At 42.4% G+C, this 25,159-nt stretch overlaps 1 protein-coding gene across 1 annotated transcript in view; it reads left to right on the top strand.

Annotated features, from left to right (window-relative positions):
• Positions 1-25,159, top strand: part of lrrk2 (leucine-rich repeat kinase 2) — a 25,827-nt gene extending 668 nt beyond the window's left edge. Inside the window, exons 2-51 of the mRNA XM_028957989.1 lie at positions 34-119; positions 226-335; positions 480-568; positions 990-1,124; positions 1,605-1,739; positions 1,974-2,105; positions 2,254-2,373; positions 2,621-2,772; positions 2,953-3,032; positions 4,455-4,561; positions 4,688-4,814; positions 5,289-5,413; positions 6,332-6,459; positions 6,542-6,686; positions 6,963-7,102; positions 7,212-7,337; positions 7,676-7,846; positions 8,075-8,339; positions 8,774-8,953; positions 9,196-9,305; positions 9,680-9,752; positions 9,847-10,046; positions 10,244-10,494; positions 10,562-10,710; positions 11,177-11,270; positions 11,522-11,708; positions 11,950-12,131; positions 12,213-12,433; positions 12,539-12,666; positions 12,753-12,971; positions 13,241-13,442; positions 13,912-14,000; positions 14,088-14,275; positions 14,371-14,525; positions 14,613-14,759; positions 14,849-15,040; positions 15,312-15,458; positions 17,015-17,127; positions 17,654-17,844; positions 17,954-18,114; positions 18,312-18,482; positions 18,570-18,670; positions 18,805-18,999; positions 19,107-19,300; positions 19,401-19,473; positions 20,268-20,458; positions 20,548-20,703; positions 21,233-21,429; positions 21,888-21,968; positions 23,126-25,159. Coding sequence (XP_028813822.1) covers positions 34-119; positions 226-335; positions 480-568; positions 990-1,124; positions 1,605-1,739; positions 1,974-2,105; positions 2,254-2,373; positions 2,621-2,772; positions 2,953-3,032; positions 4,455-4,561; positions 4,688-4,814; positions 5,289-5,413; positions 6,332-6,459; positions 6,542-6,686; positions 6,963-7,102; positions 7,212-7,337; positions 7,676-7,846; positions 8,075-8,339; positions 8,774-8,953; positions 9,196-9,305; positions 9,680-9,752; positions 9,847-10,046; positions 10,244-10,494; positions 10,562-10,710; positions 11,177-11,270; positions 11,522-11,708; positions 11,950-12,131; positions 12,213-12,433; positions 12,539-12,666; positions 12,753-12,971; positions 13,241-13,442; positions 13,912-14,000; positions 14,088-14,275; positions 14,371-14,525; positions 14,613-14,759; positions 14,849-15,040; positions 15,312-15,458; positions 17,015-17,127; positions 17,654-17,844; positions 17,954-18,114; positions 18,312-18,482; positions 18,570-18,670; positions 18,805-18,999; positions 19,107-19,300; positions 19,401-19,473; positions 20,268-20,458; positions 20,548-20,703; positions 21,233-21,429; positions 21,888-21,968; positions 23,126-23,247 — 7,433 coding nt within the window. The 3' untranslated portion in view covers positions 23,248-25,159. The remainder of the gene's footprint in view (positions 1-33; positions 120-225; positions 336-479; positions 569-989; positions 1,125-1,604; positions 1,740-1,973; positions 2,106-2,253; positions 2,374-2,620; positions 2,773-2,952; positions 3,033-4,454; positions 4,562-4,687; positions 4,815-5,288; positions 5,414-6,331; positions 6,460-6,541; positions 6,687-6,962; positions 7,103-7,211; positions 7,338-7,675; positions 7,847-8,074; positions 8,340-8,773; positions 8,954-9,195; positions 9,306-9,679; positions 9,753-9,846; positions 10,047-10,243; positions 10,495-10,561; positions 10,711-11,176; positions 11,271-11,521; positions 11,709-11,949; positions 12,132-12,212; positions 12,434-12,538; positions 12,667-12,752; positions 12,972-13,240; positions 13,443-13,911; positions 14,001-14,087; positions 14,276-14,370; positions 14,526-14,612; positions 14,760-14,848; positions 15,041-15,311; positions 15,459-17,014; positions 17,128-17,653; positions 17,845-17,953; positions 18,115-18,311; positions 18,483-18,569; positions 18,671-18,804; positions 19,000-19,106; positions 19,301-19,400; positions 19,474-20,267; positions 20,459-20,547; positions 20,704-21,232; positions 21,430-21,887; positions 21,969-23,125) is intronic.

Below are 25,159 nucleotides of genomic sequence, written 5' to 3'. Positions count from 1 at the left end.
GGGATATATTTTGTCATTTGTGTCACCCCACAGCTGCGGAGCTGTTTGAAGACCAAGACGTGCACACGCCGCTGCTGGTGGCGCTGTCTTCTTACACCGGCAGTAAGGGCCTGCAGCAGGTACTCAGACGTCTTTGATGGGCTCATGTGTAACAACCTACAAAAAAAAAAAAAAAAGAAAGAAAGAAACCGTCTCAACGTTTGTCGCTGTCACTTTGTGGCTCAGGCTGGCTGGTCACTGCTTAGCAGATTGATGGAGATATGTCCCAGAACGTTAGAGAAGCTGGCCAGACCTTTAGATGTTGCAAAGGACTGGGAGGTCCTTGGTGTCCATCAGTAAGTCCAAGACTCATTTCATTCTGTTGCATCACAAAAAAGTCCATATTGGTTTCTCGCAGAACTGAAAACAAGCCCCAGCATGTGAACTTTGACTTGTGTGTGTGTGTGTGTGTGTGCGTGTGTGTGTGTGCATGCACACAGGCAGATTCTGAAGGTGCTGTCGCTGCACATTGGAGATGGTGCTGTGGTTATGGTGGGGCTGCGTGTGTTGGCACTTCTGCTCAGATCAGGTAAACTGACCTTCATACCACACAAACCTGCAATGGGTTGTCAGGTAATGTAACATTTCCAGTTGCAGGAATGAAGACGCAAAGCCCCCAACAGAACCCTAGTGAATATGGAGAACAATGTAAAACTTAAAAATAAATATAATAACCAGAATAGAAATAGAATAATCACAACAATACCAGACATCTTGCTCTGTAAATAACTTTAAATAACTTTTTACATTTGACACAATTTGAACATCAATTAAACCAAACAAATAACTGTACTGACCTATGTACCCATATAGTTTACACTTGTTGCAATGCTATGCAGCAAATCTGCTTTCGTTTTAGATTAAATTCCGATTGCATGATTGTCTTTTGCTTTCCTCCGTACCGTCACTGTTGTGTGGCATCTTTACCGATGTCTGTTGACCTTTGACAGGTGACATTCTGCTGCGTGTTTTGGAGGAGGACGTTGATGTGTTTGATCTGATAGTGAACGGCATGAAGTCTTTCCCCCGCAGTGAGGAGGTGCAGCTCCAGGGCTGTCTGGCTCTGCAGCGGCTTCTGAGGAGAGGTGTGTTCTCACACACACACTCACACGCACAGAGGCTTACTGATAACTAGGTTTTGAATGTAAAAAAAAATAATAAAGCATGTGAAACTAAAGTTGGACTTCAGTGCTTGCTTTTATCATTATAAGAATAATTACATTTAATAATAATAATAGATATTTCATGATTTAATAAGCTTAATTTATTTAATATATAACTGTTTTTCTTCATTTCACTGCATGCTGCTATAACAATGCATGTGACAAATAAAAATCTTGAATCTGAAGCTATTTATTACAATATATAACTTTATATTGGAACAAAATGATCAATATTATAAAAGGTTATTTATAGTTATTTAGTCAAACCTCCTAAAACTGTAAGTTAATCAGTATATGCATGTTTATATCACAGTAACAACTGATATATTTGAGTTATCACAGTTGATATATATCTATATTTGCCAGCGTGGTTGTTGTTTGTTTGTGTGCGGTTTTGTGCAGTTCCTGACGACCATCTGGTGGAGTTTGTGGAGAGGCAGGACCACACAGTGGTTCTGAATGCAGCTCGACAGTTTCAGGACAGTGAAGACCTGCTGATCAACACCATAAGGGTTCTGCTGCCATTGGCTGGACCTGGTGAGTCGTGTCTCAAAAACTGAGAACTCCTGTGCTATCTAAATTAATTGATAAGTAAAGCTTGGCATCATTGTAATATTTAAATTGATAAATAATGTCTAGCCCCAACATTTTTTCGTGATTTTGCAATCACACCAAGTCCCACAAAACTAGCATTTTATCACATATTTACCATTAGGTTGAAGGCTCTCTCCAAGCACATAAAGAGTTTCTAACAGTTTTAATCAACCACAGCCAGCAATGTGGAGATACTGATGTCCAAAAAGGAACGCTGCTACACCCTCGTCAGCCAGGCCATGGCCTCATTTCCCCTCTGCGAGTCTGTGCAAGAGGCCGGCTGCTGCCTGCTGCAGAAATTCACAGCAGGCAAGTGCTTCTGATGGATGTTTTCTGACAAATATATCACTTATAATAACTACTGTGTCACACAGCACATTAATAGCATCAGCAACTGAATGGCAACGTTGGGTAGACGTAGGAAATGGTATTTCCTCACTCTTCTTTTCTCCTGCAGAGAGCTACTATAATATTCTTGTTCTGAATGGAGTTCATCAGGTCGTGGTGAAGGCCTGTCGCAGGTTTCCTGAAAATGCCAGGCTACAAACATCTGCTTTGTCCTGCCTAGCCGCCCTCAGTGAGTATTTTTACTATGACAGAATGACCAATACATTTTGGATTTCCTACCAAACCAATGAGACTCAAATTGCTGAAATTAAATTAACACTGATTGTACCTTCTATTGATCAATTGATTATTAACTCTTAGAACTTTTCTCTGCATTGTTTTCAAGTGAATTTGTGCTTTGCCACCCCAAAAAATAGCATTAATCGATCTGACCAGTACAACATATAAATATGTGTATAAAAACATCCTTCTCCCAGCAAAAACCATTGTGCTGAACAAGGGCCTCGAGGACGCAGATGAGAGGACAGAAGGAACGCTGACGAAGATTGAGCAGGAAAGTGCAGGCTTGTGTTGGATGGAAGAGAGCCGAGTAGCACTGGAGCTTCACCAAGCAGATGCCAAAGTACAGGTGAGTTGTAACCCTGTGTGGGGGTGGGCTGTTGGGTTGTTGAGCAGTTGTGTCTTTCCAGCTGTTAACATTAGTTGCAACGTAGAAGGTTTTCCTGTGCTTGGCCTGCGTAGGTCACTTCGGCTGTCAAGTCTTCTATTGTAATCTCACACCTTTATGTGTTACCTTCTTTTCGTACAGGAGGCCGCATGTTTAGCCATCAACAACCTCATGCTGCACACCAGCGGAGCCTGTCACTCGTCTGAGCAGCAGGAAGGAAGGTACAATATCAAACTCGGTGTGGAAATGTGAAAGGTTCTCATTGACTTTATGCTGGCGTATGAGGGGCCGTTTGGGAAATATTTCAGACTTTTGTTACACAAACACATGTGAAACACACACATTCACATATGAAACTGACAAGCATGCATTTATACTACTGAAAACTCACACACACACATTTGAAACTCTCACACAGATACACGTGAAAAGGTCTCTTATGTAACAAACAAAAATGAAACTTAAACTGTGTTAAAGGCCCATAAAAAGTAAAGTGAATGTCATTGTGATACACATCAGCACAGCACACGGTGCACACAGTGAAATGTGTCCTCTAAATTTAACCATCACACTTGGTGAGCAGTGGTATGCTATGACAGGCGCCCGGGTGCAGTGTGTGGGGACGGTGCTTTGCTCAGTGGCACCTTGGCAGATCGGGATTCGAAAATGGCAACCTTCTGATTACCTGTCCACTTCCTTAACCCCTAGGCCACGACTGCTCCATGAGCTAAGTAAAAAACCAATGAAAAAGATTAGAATATTCATAGGAGGCGCGCAGTGGCTGGTCCCGCTGTGGCTGGTAGCGTGGCGGCGTTCGGGAGACAGAGGATCTTCCATCAGGAAGGGAGAGTGACGTTGCGATTCGGTTTGGACTGCGCATGTGCAAAATACAATTACCGCTTTTTTAATCGGGTCGCCATCCATAGAATCGCCTTCCGGATATACTGAAATGCCTTCCGGATATAGTGAAAAGTTTCATTTTTGTTTGTTACATAAGAGTCCATCGCATGTATCTGTGTGAGCATTTCATATGTGTGTGTGTGCTTTTCACCTGTATCTGTGTGAGTGTTTCATATGTGAGTTTTCAGTAGTATAAGTGCTTTCTTGTCAGTTTCATATGTGAATGTGTGTGTTTCACATGTGTTTGTGTAACAAATGTCTGAAATAATTCCTAAACGGCCCCTCATACTGGCTTGATGCTCCACTGACACTGTAATTAAAAACTTAGTTTCTTGGTATCCCAAAAATACACGTTCCTTTTTTGAAACGAGAAAGTTCCTGCTTATAGCAAGAAATGTTTGAGTCCAGAGCGTTTTGAGGGGTCAGCAACCCATGATTCTTTCATCCTTACACTGCGGCTCCCTGTGTCTTTGGAAAATAAGTAATAATTTACCCACCCCCACCCCAGCAATTCTTTGCATAAATAACATTTGGGGTCCAAATGCCTCCAACCTCTAGCTAACTGTGGTATAGTCAAAATGACGTTTATGTGGTTCCTGTGGTTGTTGGGTAGACCTCACAGGCTTGGTAGGAATGCTAATTTAGTAGCTAAAGAAATAATGAGGATGTGTTCTGGGTATTGGGATCATGCATATTCTGAAAATGGATGAAGTGGGACTATAGCTTGTGGTCCTGTGCCTCAGGACCCCACTCCACCGGCAGGTCATGGCCTCGATGCTCCTCCACGATGGCAGCATGAAGGTTTTCATTGCGGCGGCTGACTCACTCTGCACGCTCATCCAGTGCAACAGTGAGCCTCGCTTTAACTTCTCTAGCAGTTACTGCCATTTTACGCATTACATACATTATATTTTGCGCAAATATCTGCACAGTTTATTAGTAAATTAGACATTAAAGTCATGGTGTAAATTCACAGGTAAAATGAGGGGTTTGCTGTTGTCATACGGCATCCACTTCAACGTTGTTGAGATCATGAAGAAGCTCTCGCACAGAGCAGTGGCCGGCAGTGCCTGCAGGCTGCTTCACAAGCTGTTTCAGGGAAGGTAAAAATACATACGCACACACAGCCACCCACAGAGCACCCTCTGGTCCTCATGATATGGGACACGTACTACCATTGTGTCCCTGAGCAAGACACTTAACCCTAAGTTGCTCCAGGGAGACTGTCCCTGTAACTACTGATTGTACGTCGCTCTGGATAAGGGCGTCTGATAAATGCTGTAAATGTAAATGTATATGTATATGACTGATTGCTTCTATGTTGGCTTATATATTTAAGTGAAAGTGATTGTCATTGTGAAACACAGCAGCACAGTACGCGGTGACACAGCAAAGTGTGTCCTCTGCATTTAACCATAACCCTTGGTGAGCAGTGGGCAGCCATGAAAGGTGCCCAGGGAGCAGTGTGTGGGGACGGTAGCTTGCTCAAGGGGACCTCAGTGGCACCTTGGCGGTTTGGGTTAAATGGCGGTACCTTGGTGGTTCGATTCTAGCTAAATTTGATTTACATGTGGCAGGCAGCCAAGTCTGGATGAGGCAACGGTGGCTATGGAGCAGATACTGAAGGCCATGGCAAAGCACAACTTCAACTCTCATGTCCAGTTGGATGGCCTGCGAGCCAGTCTGACCTTCTTAAATCCTGGTGAGAGTTTGTCTTTTTTATATTTTATTGTTTAGTGTCTTTATTGTTGCCCCCTTTTTTCCTTTTGATAGCACATCAAAAGGAAAATTAAAAAAATAATTTTAAATAAAAGATAGAGACTGATTTGCATTTCATTGAGTGAAATAAGTATTTGAACCCTCTAAAAAAAAAAGACTTAATACTTAGTGGCAAAACCCTTGTTTGCAAGCACAGAGGTCAAATGTTTCTTGTAGTTGGTGACCAGGTTTGCACACATTTTAGGAGGAATTTTTGTCCACTCCTCTTTGCAGATCATCTCTAAATCAATAAGGTTTCGAGGCTGTCTCTGTGCGACTTTAAGCTTCAGCTCCCTCCATAGGTTTTCTATTGGATTAAGGTCAGGAGACTGAATAGGCCACTCCATGACCTTAATGTGCTTCTTCTGGAGCCACTCCTTTGTTGATTTTTGTGGGTCATTTTGGGTCATTGTCGTGCTGGAACACCCATCCACGACCCAATTTTTTGAATTTCCTGGCAGAGGGAAGGAGGTTGTCGCTCAGGATTTTATGATACATGGCTCCGTCCATTTTCTCGTTGATGCGGTGACGTTGTCCTGTGCCCTTAGCCTTTTGAGACTTTTCATTTCTTCGTCATTGGGCAAACTTATAAAATCAGTGAGGGTTCAAATAATTATTTCCTCCACTGTATATAAATTTCTTTTATGATCGCACTATGGGGGGGTCTGTGTGAAATTATTTTAATACATGGTATACTGTGTATACTGTTGTACTGACAATAAACCAATCTTGAATCTTTAATCTTGAATCAGATTAGGCCAAATTTCCAAACATTGGTGTCCCACCATGTCATTACATAAAGCCTATAGCATTTAAATCTGTTGGGCTGTTTAAATTAACTGTGGTTTGTTTTTGTGGCCAGACCGGATTTTACAAGAGCACGGCAGATCGGTGTCAGACCCGGACCAGGTGGATGTTTCTCTGCGGGTGCTGAAAAACCAGTTTGTCCTGGAGGGAGCGCATACAGTCTACCTGGAGGCTCTGAACAGAGTACGCTCACCTTGATTTATGGCGTTGTCAGTCAGGCTTTCTTTGTGCCAGTTATGTGATTTAACATTTGCTCCGCTGCTAGTTTATCAGCAGTAAGGACATTCAGGAGTGTGGCCTCCGTGTGCTGTCTGAGCTGGCTGCCTGTTCCGGCGCTGGGGACCTGATGTGCCAGCAGGGGGCGATAGACACTGTCCTACACACACTACAGATGTTCCCAAGAAAACGGGGTGAGGTCTTTTTTTTTTTTTTTTTAGTTAAAAGAAGAACCAAGGCTGCGTTCTCTGTAGTTAATGTCTGTAATGTCAATGATAAATCAACAATAGCCATTATTGTTATTATTATTATTTGCTATAATTTGTGTGAATGTTCTGTTCTGCTGGTTGCTCTTGTTTTGGCTCCTGTTTTTGCGTGTTTATTCTGCTAAAATGTATGTTGTATGTATGTAATACACAGTATGTGTAAAGAAAGGGGTCTAGCAGCGTCTTTCTCATTTCTTCCTCTAGAAATCCACTACTGGGGATTAAACCTGCTGTTCTTCCTCATCATCAGAAAGAAACTGTCCCGCATGATTGTGCCGGTTCTGGCCTCGGTCGTTGCTCAATCCATCAGGCAGCACAAAGAGGATTCTGAAGTTCGCGCCAAAGTGGGTGAAGGCCTGTCCTGTGGCCAACGTTTTTTCTTGGTTAAAGACAATCTAGTGCGGCGAACTCTTCTGCCAACGTGAGGTGCGAGTCTGAGGTCAATCTCCCCAGGGCTTCCAGGTGGCGTGGAAGCTGATGGACACGTGTTCTGCAGCAGCTGCCGAGCTGCACAGGGAGAACTTGCACTGCGAGATCTTCCAGCATCTCAGGAACTCGAGCGAGCAGCATGCCTGCCACGTGAGTGCAACAGAGAGACGTTATAGCTGCAAATTTATTTCATTTAATATTCTTTGATGGTGTATCACTGCTGCTGACAACAAAGTCACTGTTAATCAGTCACGAGAGACTTAGTGCCTTCATAAACTGGTCTTATCTACTGTACAACAAGTGAAGAAAATTAACAAACCAACAATGACTGCAATCAATTCAATGCGTTTTGCGAGACCATGGCTTTAAGCAGGGCCTAGACAATCAGATCTTTGGCTCAAATAAGTATTTGCAGTGCTGGATCCCTCGTGGTTGGTAATGAGTGTGGAACACCAGAAGCTGTAGTCCCTCACATGCTGTCTCATCAGCTGCACAGACTGAGCTGCCTGTGCCTGTGCAAGATGGCGGCAGACGCCGAGATCCGGTACAGCATGCTGGAGAGGGCCTGTGAAGATGGAGACACGCTCATGGCCGAGTGCCTCATCCAGCTGGGGGCGGATATAAACAGGAAGACCAAAACAGCGTCCCTCATTTACCAGGTCAGGGTCTTCCTGGTGCGGCGATTTTCCTGGGAAAGAGTGCTGGCTTATTGTATTGTTTTGCACGATTAGATCTGTGGTTTTCATGTAGGTTCGACTTCTCTGGTAGTTCTTTTATGTTTAGTTATTATCTGGATGGAAGTGATTAGTAGTATCAGCTAAAGACAACTTCTGCATTTGGATAGTGTGTGTCTGTGACGCCGTTTATATAAGAGTGTGTGTTGTCAGGTGTGTGAGCGGGGTGGCCCGCTGTCCTTGGTGGAGCTGCTGCTGAATTCAGGGGTCCATGAGCAGCATTTGCGGGGGGCTCTGTCTGTCTGCGTGAGGCAGGGCAATGGGCCGGCGGTCATCCTCTTACTGAGCCGGCTCGGTTTGGACCTGAACAACAGCGCTCTCTGTTTGGGGGGCTTCCGCCTCTGTCGCCTGGAGTCTTCCTGGCTCGGACCCCTTCTTTCAGAGCGAAGAGGGTTCTCTGGTGCTCACAGCCAAAACAGTGAGTTTTCCCCCCAGCAGTGTGACTAGGAAAAACTAAACACAAAGTCATGGGTTCAAACCCCACTAACTATCATTGTGTCCCAGAGCAAGACACTTAACCCTGGGTTGCTCCAAATGGACTGTCCCTGTTAACTACTGTCTGTAAGTGGCTCTGGATAAGTGCCGTAAACGTAAATGTCTTCGGCCAGTCAAAATCAGTATCTACCTGGGTGGACTGAAAACAAGGCCTGGATTTGGTTGAAGTATTGCTTGAACTGGACTGGGTCCTACCCTGCTTTCCTCCTTCCAGAAGGAATTTTCCAGTACGCAATCATTTTTTAGGTATTGTTAGGCCCAATAATTTGGAGCTGTTTTGTGTCAATGGCATTGTACTGACATGTGGGACAATACATTTAATACAGTTTGGTGTGTTTTGTATGTGCGCACGTGCAGCTAAAGGCCAGATTTTGGCCAGACTGATCCGGTCTCTCCAAAGAATGAGGAGAACTTTGGGTTCATCCGGGGTGCTGAATGACATCTCAGGATGCCTTTCTGATGACGAGAGTGATGACTCCAGCCACATCTCTATGGATGATAGTGCGGTCTTCACCTTCGAAGACATGGAGGATGATGGTGAGCATGCTGTCAACATTGGTTATTTTAATTTTAGGCATAAGAATAAGAAAAAAAAAAAAAAAACCTGCATTATATGAACCACAAAACATTGTCTTCAAATTACAGGTCATGTTTGCTGGTGTTTTATATGTAAAACTTAATCTTAATTATATCTAATCATATGTTATAGTCTTCACGAGGCACTTGTGAAGACTAACCAACCAACTAGTAGTACAATAATAATCCATGTTATTTTGCAGGAAGTGAGGGATTTACTTTTGTGGGAAAAGTCTCCTGTGACTCCCCAGAGGAATTAAGGGTGTGGTCACCCAGACTACAAAGTCGCTACAAACACCACAACTTTTCTGAGGTGAGATAGTGATCCCAGGACTTCACAATTTTTGGGGGGTTATTTTGTTGCGATCAAAATGTTTTTTTGTCGCTTATTTTTTCAAAACTCCTTGGTAAACCCATTGGTAAACCCATTCAATGTCTACGTAAGACACTAAATGTGTGAGAGAAGAACAAAATTGACAAGCAGACAGATATAATGCATCTGTCTGCAAAAACACAATTCGTTATTTTAATTACTTTGGGTTCCTTACTCAACATCATGCGCATATGTGGCTTCATGAAAATATACGGTAAATTGCTGATGTTGAGGGTTTGACACGATCGCAAAATCATGACAAACTGGAGGGACTGGTTAATCGGCAAATTTCTGACTCTATGAGATCTCCACAGGCTGGTCAGGTGGAACCTGAATTAAACGAGTCCCTGCAAAAGACATTTGGCCGACATGCACAAAACCTAAGAGGTATCAGCCCTTGCAACCCATTGTAAAACACACAGAGATTTTATTTCTGCCTTTGCTGTTCTTGACATTCGCTGCTGTTTGTTGCAATGTCCAGCTCCAAGCTCTTCAGACAGCCTCACCTCCTTTTTGAGCGTGGACCGAGAGCACATCAGACTGCTGGATATTTCAGGGAATGAGTTGAATAGCCTTTCATGCCTGATGGATGACAGCTCAGTCCAGCAGCACCTCGAACACCTGGACCGCCTTGACCTGAGTCAGAATGTTCTGTCTGAGTTTCCCAGCTCCCTTTGTGAGGTACCTATGGCAGCACATTGAGTTGTCTTCTGCAGAAATACCTGCATTGGCACGCCACTGCAGCAAAAAGCAGATATTTTTTAAATAACAGCTACATATGACTTTAATAAACAACCAGAAGGCCACCAAGTCACAGGTCCAAACCCCTCTTACTACTATTCTGTCCCTTTTTTAAAGTATGTGTTATTTTCTTTCAGAACCTCAGGAGCCTCACTCGCCTTGATCTTCAAAGCAACCAGCTGCAGGCACTGCCATCGAGACTACTGGACCTTCCTGCACTGAACATCCTCAATGTGTCCCGGAACTGTGTTGGACCACAGTTGAACTTCGATCCTACTGTCCGCTGCCCAACCTTACGGCAGCTCAACATGTCTTTTAACCAAATAAAAGCATTCCCAAATCACCTAGGACAGGCCATGGAAAACCTGGAGGAGCTCATCCTGGAAGGGTATGGTGTTGAAAAGCTGGAAATGTAATCTCATACATGTTTTTTAAACAGCATTATTGTGTTTCAGAAATAAGATCAGTTTCCTGTCAGACCAACTCTGTCTTCCTGAACTGAAGATTCTGGATGTGAGTAACAATGACATTGAGGACATCTCCCATGATTTCCTGCTAGAGTGTCCCAAACTGGAGACATTCAGTTCGTCCATGAACCAACTAAGTAAGCTGTGCAGGCCACATTTTCTATATACGGGGTGGCCCATTTATATGGATACACCTTAATAAAATGGGAATGGTTGGTGAAATTGAACATCTTATAAGTGGTCAGAAACTTGTAAATAACTCATGAAAGAATAAAGTTAAAACCAAGCACATCTTTGTTTTTCTTGTGAAATTACCAATAAATTTGATGTGTCACATGACCCTCTTCCTATTGAAAAAACTAAAGTTGGATCCAAGATGACCGACTTCAAAATGGCCACTATGGTCACCACCCATCTTGAAAAGTTTGCCCCCTCACATATACTAATGTGCCACAAATAGGACATTAATATCACCAACCATTCCCATTTTATTAAGGTGTATCCATATAAATGGCCCACCCTGTACTTATTTAACATTATTTAATTATGTGTTTGCTTGTATATTACAGTTAATGCATGTATTTTCCACCCTTTGTTTAACAGCCTCTTTGTCACATCTTCCCTCAAGAATTGCTACATTGAAATTGGCACAAAATGGTTTCACAGATGTGCCTCAGGTCATTCTTAAACTGCCAAAGTAAGTTTGGTGAGCGTTGCGCTTATTCTCGCATACAACTGTAAGTGTATTCTATGTCATCCGACCCCTTAACATCTTTCAAGTCTTTAATGTAGTTACAAGAATTAAATATAGTTCCTTTATTAGAGACTTACTGTAGTTACTGGCTTATAAAGAGGAGCCGTGCTGTCTGTGCTGCTGATTCATGAGGTTTGAGGGGCATCACCTTAGTGATTGTACTGAAACATTCTTCTGCATATTCACCTGCTCAGCTTACGGTCAATAGACATGAAGAGCAACAGCATCTCAGTCCTGCCAGGCCCATCTGCATGGGAGTCAGCCAGTCTGAGGGAACTGATGTTCAGTCAGAACCAGATCAGTTCTCTGGACCTCAGTGGGCCGGTCTACAAGTGGGCCCGACTCGAGAAGCTTCATCTGAGTGACAACCAACTTACAGAGGTTCACAACTAAATGTAGTAGAGCTATACAGTGTAATACATTGCAGTAACACATTCTATTTAAAATAGGTCTATTTAAAATGTATCTAGTTAATTTATCTAGTCTTGTATATGTTAATGTTTGCTCTTAAAAACTGCAATATAAAGTCCCATTGGTATTTCCTGCATGCAATAAACTAGATTTAGCTCAATGAATAAATAACCTTTCATTTTTTCAATGAGGCTTTATTTTCTGGACCCAGATCCCCCCTCAGATTGGCCTTCTAGAGGACCTGACCTCTATGGACCTGAGCCGGAATGCAGGCCTGCGCTCGTTCCCGGATGAGATGGGCAAACTGAGCAGGCTGTGGGATCTGCCTTTGGATGGTTTAAAGCTCCAATTGGACTTGAAGCACATTGGAAACAAGACCAAAGACATCGTCAGGTCAGTAGGGCTTATATTTCACTGTTGTCCAGCTGTGTATCCATATCTATTGGCTAATGGACCCATCCTCCCGGTGTCCAGGTTCCTGCAGCAGCGACTGAAGAAGGCCGTGCCGTTCTACCGCATGAAGATGATTGTGGTGGGCAACCGTGGGAGTGGGAAGAGCACGATCATCCAGCAGTTAATGAAGCTGAAACCGAGGGCAGATCAGTGCGACTCTGCCGTGGGGATAGATGTGAGGGACTGGACGGTCCGTGAGCGGGACAAGAAGAAGCTGGTGCTGAATGTGTGGGACTTCTCAGGTAAAATGATACCCGACATTACCAAATTCATACATACTTTCTAAATACCAACCAAAATAAGATAACTGGCCCAGATTTTATCCACCAGCTGTGTGTTTTTAATAGGAGGAGAAGAATACAGTGGCTCTCATCCTCACTTCATGAGCAGCAGGGCTCTGTACCTTGTTGTGTATGACATCAGCAAGGGTGACAGCGAGGTGGACGCAATCAAGCCCTGGCTCTTCAACATCAAAGTATGCTGAAATAAAAAACGATTTCACTCCTCAATACTGACAGGGCGGTTCGGAGGGAAGCCTTTTCTGATTTGCCTTCCCCGTAGGCAGCAGCTCCCGTGTCTCCGGTGATCTTGGTGGGGACTCATGCAGACGCCTGCGATGAGAGGCAGAAGGACGAGTGTGTGCGAAAAATCCGCGAGGATCTGCTAAATCACCAGGGCTTCCCAGCTATACGAGATTACCACATGCTGTCTGTCAACGATGACTCTGATTCACTCTCCAGGCTGCGCAAAGCCATCGTCACGGAGGTCATGGGCTTTAAGGTAAACCCTGCCGTGCTTCTATTGCTTTCGGGTTCTAATCTGATGGTCTGATCATAATGCAAATTACCTTTCGGATTTCCTGTTCTCAAGTGAAAGAGTGAATGAATGAACAATTCTATGAATTACGGTAGTGCCCTGAATTTAATTTTCTTCTCTAACTCTCGGGGGATAGGCAAAAGAGGATTCTTTAAGTGTTTTAACTGAGCCTTAAAATAGAAATAAAATTTTATAAAAAAAAAAAAAAACTGAACATGTTTTGACACTTATAGATTCAGGGCCAGCCCGTAATAGGGCAGCTGGTGCCTGACTGCTATGTGGAGCTGGGGCGGAGGCTTCTGCAAGAGAGGGTCCGTGTGGCCACCGAGTTCCCTGTGCTGATGCACAACCAACTCCTCCAGATCATCCAGGACAGCCAGCTTCAGCTGGAGGAGGGCGAGCTGCCACATGCCATCAGTTTTCTCAGTGAGGCTGGTGAGGCTCACAAACGTCTGGCTTTTCCACAGTATTACTGGCCACTAATGTTGCATTTTATTCAAATGTGTGAAAAAATGTATTATATTGCAGTCAGTATTTATTTGGAGTGGTTATTATTTCATCCCTTATCTGGATATACTATTCTCAGCCCTGTCAGGGTGTGTGGTCCACGATTTGAACACCATTAAAGTTCTTAAATAGATACCAAAAGTAGGTCAAACTAATCTATATTAAATGAAATTAAAATTCATTATACATTAATTTAATAAAAAGGTGCTACACAATGTATTATTATTATTAGTAGTAGGATTATAGTTTATAGATTATACAGTTATCATGGCACGAGAGAATAAGTAGTTTCCATAGTCATACACAAATCATTACTCAACCACCCATTAATGAAGACCTTAATTCATGTTCACACTCACAGAAATGGTCACCTTGCCTAATGTGTTTGTTTTCTTAGGAGTCCTGCTGCACTTCGATGACCCTGCCTTGCAGCTGAAGGAGCTGTACTTCATCGACCCTCAGTGGCTCTGCAATATTATTTCCCAGGTAGACGGGTAGTTGTTTTTTGGACATCGGCGCAATTTGCCCAAACTGCCTCCGCAGTCAGGAAATGTCTTGTTATATTACCTGCAGACACTCACCTTGAAGAGCTCTGGAGCTGGGGAGCAGTTCAGGGGTGTGGTCCAGCGCTCCGTAGTGGAGTGGTTTCTGTCTGAGAGCCGGTGCTTCCCAAAGAGATATCTGACACAGTACTTCAAACTGCTTGAGAAATTCCAGATTGCTCTTCCCCTGGGCCATGACAAGCTGCTGGTCCCCAACAGGTGGGACAAAGATGTGGTTGATGGTGATTGGCTTTCAGCTATTGCTTTCTGCAGTTGTTCCTGTTTTTGAAAATGTTTTCTGTTATGTCCATCAGCCTTTCAGACCAAAAGCCGGTCATCGAGCTGCCTCACTGTGAAAACTCTGAAGTAATTGTGCGCCTCTATGAGATGCCGTACTTCCCCATGGGCTTCTGGTCTAGGCAGATCAATCGCCTTATAGAGGTTTCTTCATTCATGCTCTGTGGAAGAGGTATGAGAAAATGCGATCATTCTTTATATTAAATAATTTTTAAATATACGAATGGGAATTATGATTGTCATTACTCTGGTTGAGTAGAGAAAGTAATGAAACCGAACCGGGTCTACTGGAGGAGGGGTGTGTACCTCAGCTGGTCGTCCGAAGCTTACTGCTTAGTGGAGGCTACAGTTCTGAACAAGAACCCAGCCAGCTTTGTCAAGATCACCGTACCATGCTCCCGTAAAGGTAAATGTTCCTTAATCATTTAAAATGACATCAGCATTGAGGGTGATGGGTTGATGCTGTAAACTCTGTTCATCTTGATGGTTCTGCAGGTCATGTGTTACTAGGACAGGTTGTTGACCACATTGACTCTCTGCTGGAGGAATGGTTTCCCGGCCTTCTCACAACAGATATCCATGGCAATGGAGAAGCCCTTCTGAAAAAGTGGGCGTTGTACAGCTTTGATGATTCTGAGGAGTGTAGTAGGATCCTGCTTGAGGATCTCTTCCCGCGAATGAATAAAGGTTTGTGTTTGTGTGTATGTGTGTGTGTGTGTCTATATGTATTTGTAGTTCATTATCAGGCTGCACTTCCAGTATGTCACTAAGATCTTATTGATGGGGCAGTGGTGGCCTAGCGGGTAAGGACCCGTAATCAAAGGGTTGCAGGTTCAATTTCTGAACTGTCAAGGTGCCACTGTGGTCCCCATGAGCGAGATACCATCCCAACACACTGCTCATTCGGTGCTGGGCTGTGGTGTGTCACAATCAATTCACCACTTCACTTTCTTTTCAGATTGCTTACTGGTGAATCCTGTGGATTCCCGCTGTACCATTCCCATGTCTCAGATTTCTCCGGACATGATTCTGAGTGACCAGCCAGCCAGCACCATACTGAACCATGAGGAGCTGGAACTGGACCCTTCCAGGGAGAATCTCCTGGGTTGGTATCAGTCTACACTGAAATAAAAACAGGCCTGACCCACACCTATCATCTCTGCACGGCCTTAAAAGATTTTATTGTTGTTATAGTTTGTACATTATCATTAACTGGGTTATCTGTTTTGTTTGCATGTATTACTGTGATTTATAGTATTTTCATGTCCTACCCACTATAGTATCCGGGTTCAGGTGTTTATGTGTGTGTGTTTGCCACCTTTGCTGGCAATGAAGTTATTCATTGTACTATTAGTGATTTCATCTTATTTTTCCATTTTTTTTCAGTCATGTGGGTGAGCACAAGTATAATTTTTTTTTAATCATAAATATTTTTTATTGATCAATGAAACCAAACTTTGAGTTACAATACAGATGTATCTTCTGTAAGCATGTTATGTTGTAAGCTCTATTTCCTCTATTTTAATATTAAAACCAAACCCAAACCTCAGGGCAAAATGTTGTACGTAAATAGTAGAACTTTTAAAAACATCTAAATAAGTAGGAGGAAAACGGTCCTGTCCACCATACCCCCCATCAAGGGGATGATACGGTCTTATCAGTAGACAGAAGGGCTGTAATTATATTGTAGGAAAGGGTCCCACATTTTATTAAATGTCTTACATGATATTTTTGGAGGGAGAAGCACATTTAAACTGGAGATCAAATCTCTCAACCACTGCACCATGGTGGGTGGGTCACTGCCCTTCCATCTCAGAAGAACCACACATCTGGCCAGAAACAGAATCAATGTCTTTAATTCTGTTTAAGAATTCTGTTTAAGAATTAAGGCAATGTATGGAAAAGATCTCTCAAATATCGCTCAATGTTTAAACTTGACCAGTATATATGTATAAGACATGCTTCCTCAGTGCCACATTTATCACAACATGGGAATTTATCTGGATAGATACATGATCATTTAAATTTTACACATATGGATTTGATGCACCAACTTAAACTGTAATTGACAGTTTAGTGTTGATAGATTCCAAGATTAATTTCCACGTCCTAGTCCTGCTCCCATGATGCTTTTATTTTTTTGTAAAGAAGGGTATTGCAAGCCAGTTAGCATATCATAGATGATTGACATTAAACCCTTATGGATTAGTAGTGAGTCTGTAACAGTGGACTCTGAGAAATACCTAAAAAAAGTAGGTATTTGAGAGGTTAAACTTCATAAAGCTGTTATCAATGTTATCAACATTTAAAGCACACTATTCCTCTCGGTTCCCAATCAATAAACATTGGGTCCAAAAGAGTCAAATTATAGGTTATCGAGTTAAACATTTGGATAGTTTAGGGGCCTTCTGTGTAAGAGACATTCAAGGAATGTGTTACATAATTCTTCTGACCCCATTTCTTTAAATACCGTCCCTCCTTAATTAGCAATGTGATATGAAAAGCATCTGCAGTTGCAATATCAGCAACCAGTTTTCATTACAAAGATCGCAAAGTTTCCGTGTCTTTGTCTTTGCAATGGATTTTCATAAATTACAACAAGCACAACTGCTGGTGTACGGTTATACTGGCAGATAACTAAACAACTCTGAATGGTTTTAGGGGATGGAGGATTTGGCTCTGTTTACAGAGCCACTTACAGGAATGAAGATGTTGCTGTGAAGATGTTCAACAAGCATGCTTCAGATCCCTATATCCACAGACTGGTTCGACAGGTGAGCAGACAGTTATATTTTGTGCACCGCCAGATTTGCTGTGGTATTCGGTGTAGCTGTAGGCTGTAATATAAACCACGCCCTGCATGGCTGGTTTGCACTGCATATATAGTCTTGACTACGAAGCACGACTCTCATTTTACCGACTGGGTAAATAGTTCTTGAGGTTAAATAACATCTTCAGTCTTGCTCAGAAAATGACACGTGTTGTCGTGATGAGCAATATGAAATTTGAACCACTACACCTACTATGTGATGCAGCAACATGCCTCTTTTACCAGACACTCTTTATTTAGTACACGCTGTAATCAGATTGAGTGCCAGCCAATCACAGAAGGCTATTTCACTTTATAGTTAAAGCCATTCAAAGGAACTGGAAAAACTAGAATAGAATAATTTGAATTTAGTATCATGAATACATCTCCTTATCTGTTTCATTTCACCATTTACTTCCGCCTGTGAAAATATTATCCTGGTTTTGTGAGGATTGTTTGCATTACAACAGTAAGTGTATGTTTTGCTGCAGGAGCTGGCAGTGTTGGGTCGTCTTCGTCACCCCAGTCTGGTGGGTTTGCTGGCAGCTGGAATAAACCCCCATATGCTGGTCATGGAACTGGCCCCTCGAGGGTCCCTGGATGTACTCTTTGAGCATGAAAAGAGAAGTCTGAACCGCAAGCTCCAGCACAGGATCGCTCTCCAAGTAGCAGATGGCCTGAGGTAGAGCCTGAAGTCCATTAGCTTGTTTCCAGCGTCTGAAGTGTATTTTAAGGACCTATTTTAATAGGTTTTGTGTATAATTGAAATCTTTGAATTGCACCCTCTGCAGATACCTGCACTCCTCCATGATCATTTACCGTGATCTGAAGCCTCACAATGTGCTGCTGTTCAACGTGAAGACTGACTCTGAAATCATAGCGAAGATAACAGACTATGGGACTGCCCAGTACTGCTGCAGCATGGGAGTGAGGAGTGCTGAAGGAACTCCAGGTAACCTTCATCTGACCTTAAGCAACCTATTTTTCCATGGTATTTCGCTTTAAGCCAAATTCAGATATTGAAAGGAATCAATTTTAATTGATTGGCATGTCTGACTGACCTGTTGAAAGATTCATAAAAATGCCATTATTTGTCAATGCTATGTGTTATATGTGTAATTTATGAGTTTTCATATATTTTGGCTCTAGGATTCAGGGCTCCTGAGGTTGCACGTGGCAATGTGATCTATAACCTGCAGGCGGATGTGTTCTCCTTTGGGCTGCTGATGTACGACCTTTTGACCTGCGGTGAACGTATTGCAGATGGCTTAAAGTTCCCCAGTGAATTTGATGAAATTGCTGTCCAAGGGAAACTGCCAGGTAACCGCCTAGGGTGTTCAACACGTGGTATATTACAATAAATAAAGAGCAGTGGCAATTTATTGCCTGTGATTGATTTTCTTGCAGATCCTGTGAAGCACTATTGCGGCACTCCTTGGCCTGGATGGCAGAGGCTGATGAAGCAGTGTTTGAGGGCGAACCCACAGGACAGACCTACTTCAGCAGAGGTCAGTGTCGAGGCTGATCTCCATGTAAAACTGTACAGTAACCATGACCCCAGTACACGCATGTGTACTTTCTGTGCTTTATGTGAAGTGATGGTAATCGCAGCCCATTTCAAACCAGCCGTATTTGTTTGTAGGTCTTTGATCGGCTGAACTCGGCAGAGGTGCTGTGCCTGTTAACAGAGATAACGGTGCCTGGGATGCCCTCTGAGACTTTTACTGTGACCTCTGGAAGCTACGGCAGCCGTATCTGGTTTGGGGGTGGCAGCAGTACTCTGAAAATAGGCTCTGTTGCGTTGGTGGATGTACAACCAGAGAAAACTACAACACAGGTACAACTCCCTCCCCCCGCCCAACTCTATTCATTTAATGTAGGCCACAGTACATCAATTTGGTAACCTAAAGGCTAATTATTCTTGATCTGATTGTTCTGGTACAGATGATTGACTGTAGCCCGGTCCTTTGTTTGGTGAGTGTGAGGGTCCCTGGTGAGGACTGTGACTGGCTCGTGGCAGGAACACAGTCTGGAGCACTTATTGTCATAGACGCAACAACCACACAGATGTCTCACTGTCTGCAGAAGGTTTCAGATGCAGTCACATCCCTGTTCTTCCACACACACACCCCACGCAGGTGAGTTCCGTGCAGGATGTGCCGGTTGATGCATATACGTGAGTACAGAACGCACAAGGAAATCGTTAATTCTGTGTCCCTGTGTATTTAAATATTTAAGTGGATTGAAGAGTTACTTGTTGGTGGGAACAGCGGATGGCACCTTGGCTGTTTATGAAGATTCTGTGATAAAGGTGAGGGAACAACGTCAACCACTGTCCAGAATCATACAGACAAAAACAAGACAAAGTTCACAATTTTCAAAACAGCGATAAACGGAGTGCTTAGCAAGCATGGGGCTTGTTTTATAGTGTTAGGTTGTCGGCATCCACAGGATTTACATAAATGAATAGATAAAACAGGAAAGAGAGCGGATCGTTAATTATGTTTTTGTAAGTGACATTGACTGGTGTTTAAATCGTTCAAAAATTAGCATGTGTGAGAGCTGTCAATCATCAGGCTGCTCCCATTTTAAGCTCTGCTTATTTAAACATCATTGAAGAGCGTGTTCTGGGTGACAGAAATAATTCCACTCCAGAATTTAAGAAACAGACATCTACCAAGCTGTTATTTCTAATTTTATTTATAAAAATCCCGAGGACTCCACGCTTAGTGCCAGTTTCTTAGCTGGTTTTGGGTCACTCACTAAGTGTCCTGATTAAGCGGATACCTTCACCTCCATGGTTGGCAAAGAGCTCCAAATGTTCTGCTGGGTTGAGCCATAGTATATGATTAGGTTATTTTTTATTCATTGAGCCATTGATGAGCACTGTGTTCCATCTTGTTTCATCTCGAACCTCAGATAATCATAATTGTTTTATTATAAGTTCCCTGGACCGTTGAGGATTACTTTTGTTAGATGTACCTGCCTAGTAGCGTCAGCATGTGTGTTGTTTCATTAGGCCTGTGTCTCATTAATACAAAATAAATGATAAAATAGTGTTTACTTTTTTAACTTTTTTTCTTATTGCATGTGTGTTCATTACAGTGCGAGAACGGTGCCCCAGTAAAGACCGTTCAGGTTGGCAACGTCAACACTCCACTCATGTGTCTTGGTCAGTCGGGTCACCCTCAACATAGAAGCACTGTTTGGGCTGGCTGTGGTGCCAGGATTTTGTCTTTCACCATTGAGTACGACATTTGCAAAGCCATAGACACCACACTCAGACATCTCTCTTAGTGAGTACAGTTTTTATCTTCTGGTTTTGGTGACCAAAAGTGGAGCTTTGATAGGAATAGCTGAACTGAAGGTCTGATGTGTTGATCAGTCAGGAGTCAAGCTCAGGGAGCAACAATGAACTCATCTCACGTCTGGTGGTGGACAAGCACGTCTACCTGAGTAAGGCCCGGGCCCAGTGTGTGGAGGTGTGGGACACCAAGTGTGACAAGATGATTGATAACATTGACTGCGCACAGCTACTCGGGTGAGTTGATCTGCTATAAAGGGATTTTGGACTTCTCTTTAAACACAAACACACACTCTATATATGTATATATAGCTTCAACACCAGCACACCTTCTCCAACATAACGAGCTGCTGATAAGATGATCAGCTCAACTTTAGTTTAGTCTATTTAGTCAGTTCCATGTTTCTTATACCTTAAAATATAAACAATCACATTCAACACATCAAAGGAAATAGTTTCTGGCATAATTTAATAACCAAAGGCATAACAAAACATCAATAAAAACAGTTCCTAACATCTTCGTTAAAACAGCAATTCCAAATTCCAAAGCCACAGCAGCATGTAATGTAAGCTTGCTGTGCAGTGTATTGAAGAATATAAGAACATGATATATTTTACACAGAACATAAATATAGTGTAGTATAGTGTAGTCAAAATCATTTGAGAAAAACCTGAAAAAATACCTGCTGCACCTGCTTAATGTATTCTAGGGCTGTTTTTGGTAGGAGTGGAAGTATTTTATGTTGATACATAATGTTCTAAACAGGCATAGCCGAAAAGCCGAAAAAGTGATGGAGCCATCCTGGGCTACCGTGAAAGCTCTTCTGGTTCAGAAAAATTCCACATTGTGGATTGGGACGAGGTGCGGCAACATTCTGCTGGTGGAGCTCTCCAGCCGACAGTTTCTGCAGGCCATCAGTCTTCACTGCCACTCGGTCAGGAGCATGGCAGCAGTGCTGATAGGTGCGTCCAGCTACTTCTCCGCCCTACATACAAAAGCAAGCCAGTGTGACATGTTCTCAAAAGAGATAACATGCCATAATAAGCCATGCAAAGCAGAGGTCAGAACTCATGACCTGCACAGAGAATTGTTGGATAGGGAAGTTGAGCCTGTAGTGAATGTCACAGCAGGTAGCAGCCAATAAGATTGTTGCATGTGATGTAGTCAACTCTCCCCATTCTTTAAACTTTTTTATTGTCTTTGCACTTTTGTACTTTAACTATTTACCCACAATCAGGCCAATTATAAAGTAGCTGATATTATCAAGATACAGGCATGTTTCACCATTTATAAACAAGGATAGACTTTTGATTGGCATAGCATTTTAATCTACCATAAGCATTGGTAAATCCTAATCCTTGTCCATATTTGTGTACAGTTTTGTAAAATAATGTCTTAAACTTGTGTCTCCAATTACAAGAAACCCTTAACAGGAAGAATGTTGTACTGGTTTTGGGAAGGCGACTTCAAATGGCACAGGAAAAAGTAAAAGCTCCTTGGGGTAGGTGAAGAAATGCCTAGATTTTAAAGTACAAACAATTCATATACCTCTATCAGTCATAACATTATGACCGGTGGCATGATGACATTGATTATCTTGTTACAATGGCACCTAGCAGTTGGTGACAGCAAGTGAACATTTTGTCCTTGATGAGTAGAAGGAAAAATGGGCAAATTCAAATTCCGACTTGAGTGACAAATGTCAAGTTGTGATGGCTAGATGACTGGGTCATAACAGCTCCAAAACTGAAACTCTTGTTGGATGTTCCTGGTCTGCAGTGGTAATGATCTACCAAATGGGAGTTTGGTAGATCATTACCCTGGGAGTGCACGTTGGCCAGTGTTGTCTAATCTAATATAAAAGCTAGTGTGTCTCAAATTGCTAGAATATAGGGTCAGTTCTAACAGACACAGTTCATCACAGTTCATTTTAAATGGAGCTGTGTCCATGCAGAAAATGGTTCAAGAGTGCTTTAAGAAACACAACAATCCAGTACCCTTGTCTGATTCATGGATGCACCACCTCACAGCTTATAGGATCTGTTACCGAAGGCTTGGTGCCAGATAACATTTACATTTACAGCATTTATCAGACACCCTTATTCAGAGCGACTTACAATCAGGGACAGGGTTAAGTGTCTTGCTCAGGGACACAGTGGTAGTAAGTGGGGTTTGAACCTGGGTCTTCTGGTTCACAGGCGAGTGTGTTACCCACTAGGCTACTACCACACCATAGATACCGCAGCATACCTTCAGAGGTGTGGTGGAGTCCATGCATCAACGGGTCAAGGCTATTTTTGGTGGCCAAAGGGGGACCTTCTCAGCTGGGTGGGAGTTGCCTAGTGGCTACTCGGCTCTGAACCAAGTCCACAAGTTACAGGTTCAAACCCCACTTACTACCATTGTGTACCTGAGCAGGACACTTAACTCTGAGTGTCTCCAGGGGACTGTCCCTGTAACTCTCCTGGATAAGAGGGTGTAATGAAATGCCACAAATGTAACATAAATGTATTAGTTTGGTGGTCATGATGTTATGGCGGATTGTGTATATCATAAAATTGTAATTTATACTCACTGCATGTATGCAGTTATATTAGTGTGTTATATTGTTATGTGCGTTTGGGATGCAATGTGTGTTGTAAAATGTGTTTATCACAGATGAAGACTCTGTTCTGTTGGTGTGGAACTCGGCTCTCCCGCTTGAAGTGAAAGACCTGAGGCGACACTGTGAACTCAGAGAGGAAATTAAAGCCAAGATGCGAGAGCAGTTTTGTGACTGAGCTGATACCGCTCTTGTCCGCTCGCATAGGAAAGTAAACACTACACAATGAGGAAAATCACTGCTATCAGATGTCACAGCACCAGGTCTTAAGATCTGTGCAGTAATCAAATCAAGCACTGTTTGACAATAGCGCTTGGATCAATTTTTGTATCATGTATTGATCATGTATTGATATTTAAAAGGGATTGCTGTATTTCTGAAATATATGATGTATTACAATGGATTACACAGGAACTAAGATTCCATCCTAAACAAGCAAAGCTATCTGATGTTTATATTTTACTGTATTTATGAAAATTTTATTTTATTGATACAATTTGGAATGTATTTTCCCTTTATACTGTTTTTCTGTACACAGTGTGCACAATTATTAGTCAAGTAAGCATTTGGAAGATTAATTGTAATATAGAAAAAATATAGTGCTAACGGTCAATTGCAAAATGTCATAACACCTGAAACATCTTTATGCAAAGGACATGTGAGTGTGAACATTCTCAGGGGGAAACATCTGTGTGCATAATTATTAGGCAACTGTATGTGCAGAATTAAGCAACTAAAGAAACAATACAATGCTACCCTTTCACATTCGTTTAGTTTTTTCGTTGAACAAAACTCCAATTTCACAAATAAACATTTTTGTAATTTAAACAAAAATCAGTGACCAATATTATAACATCCTTCTTTTCAATAACAATAATAATCCTGCCATTTATGGAATCTGTCACGTTTTGTTCTGCAGCAACTAGAGCCTCTTAGACACTGTTCAGAGAGGTGTACTGCTGTCAATAACTGTAAATCTCTCGTTTAAGAAGGGCCCGCAATATGGTTTAGGTCGGGTGGAGAAGGGGGCCAAGTCATGACATACTTAAAAAAAAATTTCTTGCCGGCCATGAAGTGAAGTCCGGCATAAAAATCATGGTATTTTTGAAACATGCAGATTTTCTCCTCTACCCCTTCTCGAAGTGTCTTCTAAACACAGGTTTGGGAGTTGATTTTGTGTTACAGGGTCAGTCCCCCTGGAGCAACTTAGGGTTAAGTGTCTTGCTCAGGGACACAATGGTAGTAAGCGGGATTTGAACCTGGGTCTTCTGGTTCATAGGCGAGTGTGTTACCCACTAGGCCACTACAACCCTAAATTTCACACCTGGTTGCCTGAAATTTTTTTGTTTTCTCAACTTTTTTTTTACAGCATGGCGTCTGAGTTGAAGTGGAGCTCTGTGCCCATTACTGGGCCAATCCATCTTAACCATCCAGAGTCACTCGGATATGATCAGACCATAAAACCCTTGAAAATTTTGTCTTGAAATTTTTCTTGGCCCAGTCTTGACAATGTGTCTTGTTCAGTGGGAGTCGGATTCAGCCTCCCTTAACTTGGCTGTTTCTCTGAGCACTGAACACTTCGTTAATCTGGGCAGGTAGGCTGCAGGTCCAGGTAGGCTGCAGTTCTGGAATATGGTGGAACCCGAGGACAAAGGGTTCCTGGTATCTTCACCCATAATTCTTCTCAATTCTTTGGCAGCTAACTTGTTTTTTTTTTGTTAACACATTTTTTGTGACCCTGCTACTATTTGCAACCAAATGTTTTATTGTTCTGTAATTACACCCCAACATCTTATACATTTCCATCTGAAAGACTTTTTACAATTGTTGATTTTTGAGTCTGTTAAATCTTTTTTTCCCATTTTCCTTGTAGAAAAGAAGCTGCCTAATAACTGTGCACACATTAATATAGGGTGTTGATCTCCTTAGGTCACACCCTTCCTCATTACACAAATACACATGACATGAAATGCTTCAATCCAATAAAAATTCAAGTTTATGCATCTTGAAGCTAGATTATATGCATATATATGACATGGTCAAATACTAACTTGCTTAATAATTGTGCATATTGTGTAAACTTAATTTTC

The sequence above is a fragment of the Denticeps clupeoides genome, chromosome 17, assembly GCF_900700375.1.
Source record: "Denticeps clupeoides chromosome 17, fDenClu1.1, whole genome shotgun sequence".
Classification (NCBI taxonomy): Eukaryota; Metazoa; Chordata; class Actinopteri; order Clupeiformes; family Denticipitidae; genus Denticeps; species Denticeps clupeoides.
This window is presented reverse-complemented; position numbering and strand designations above follow the sequence as displayed.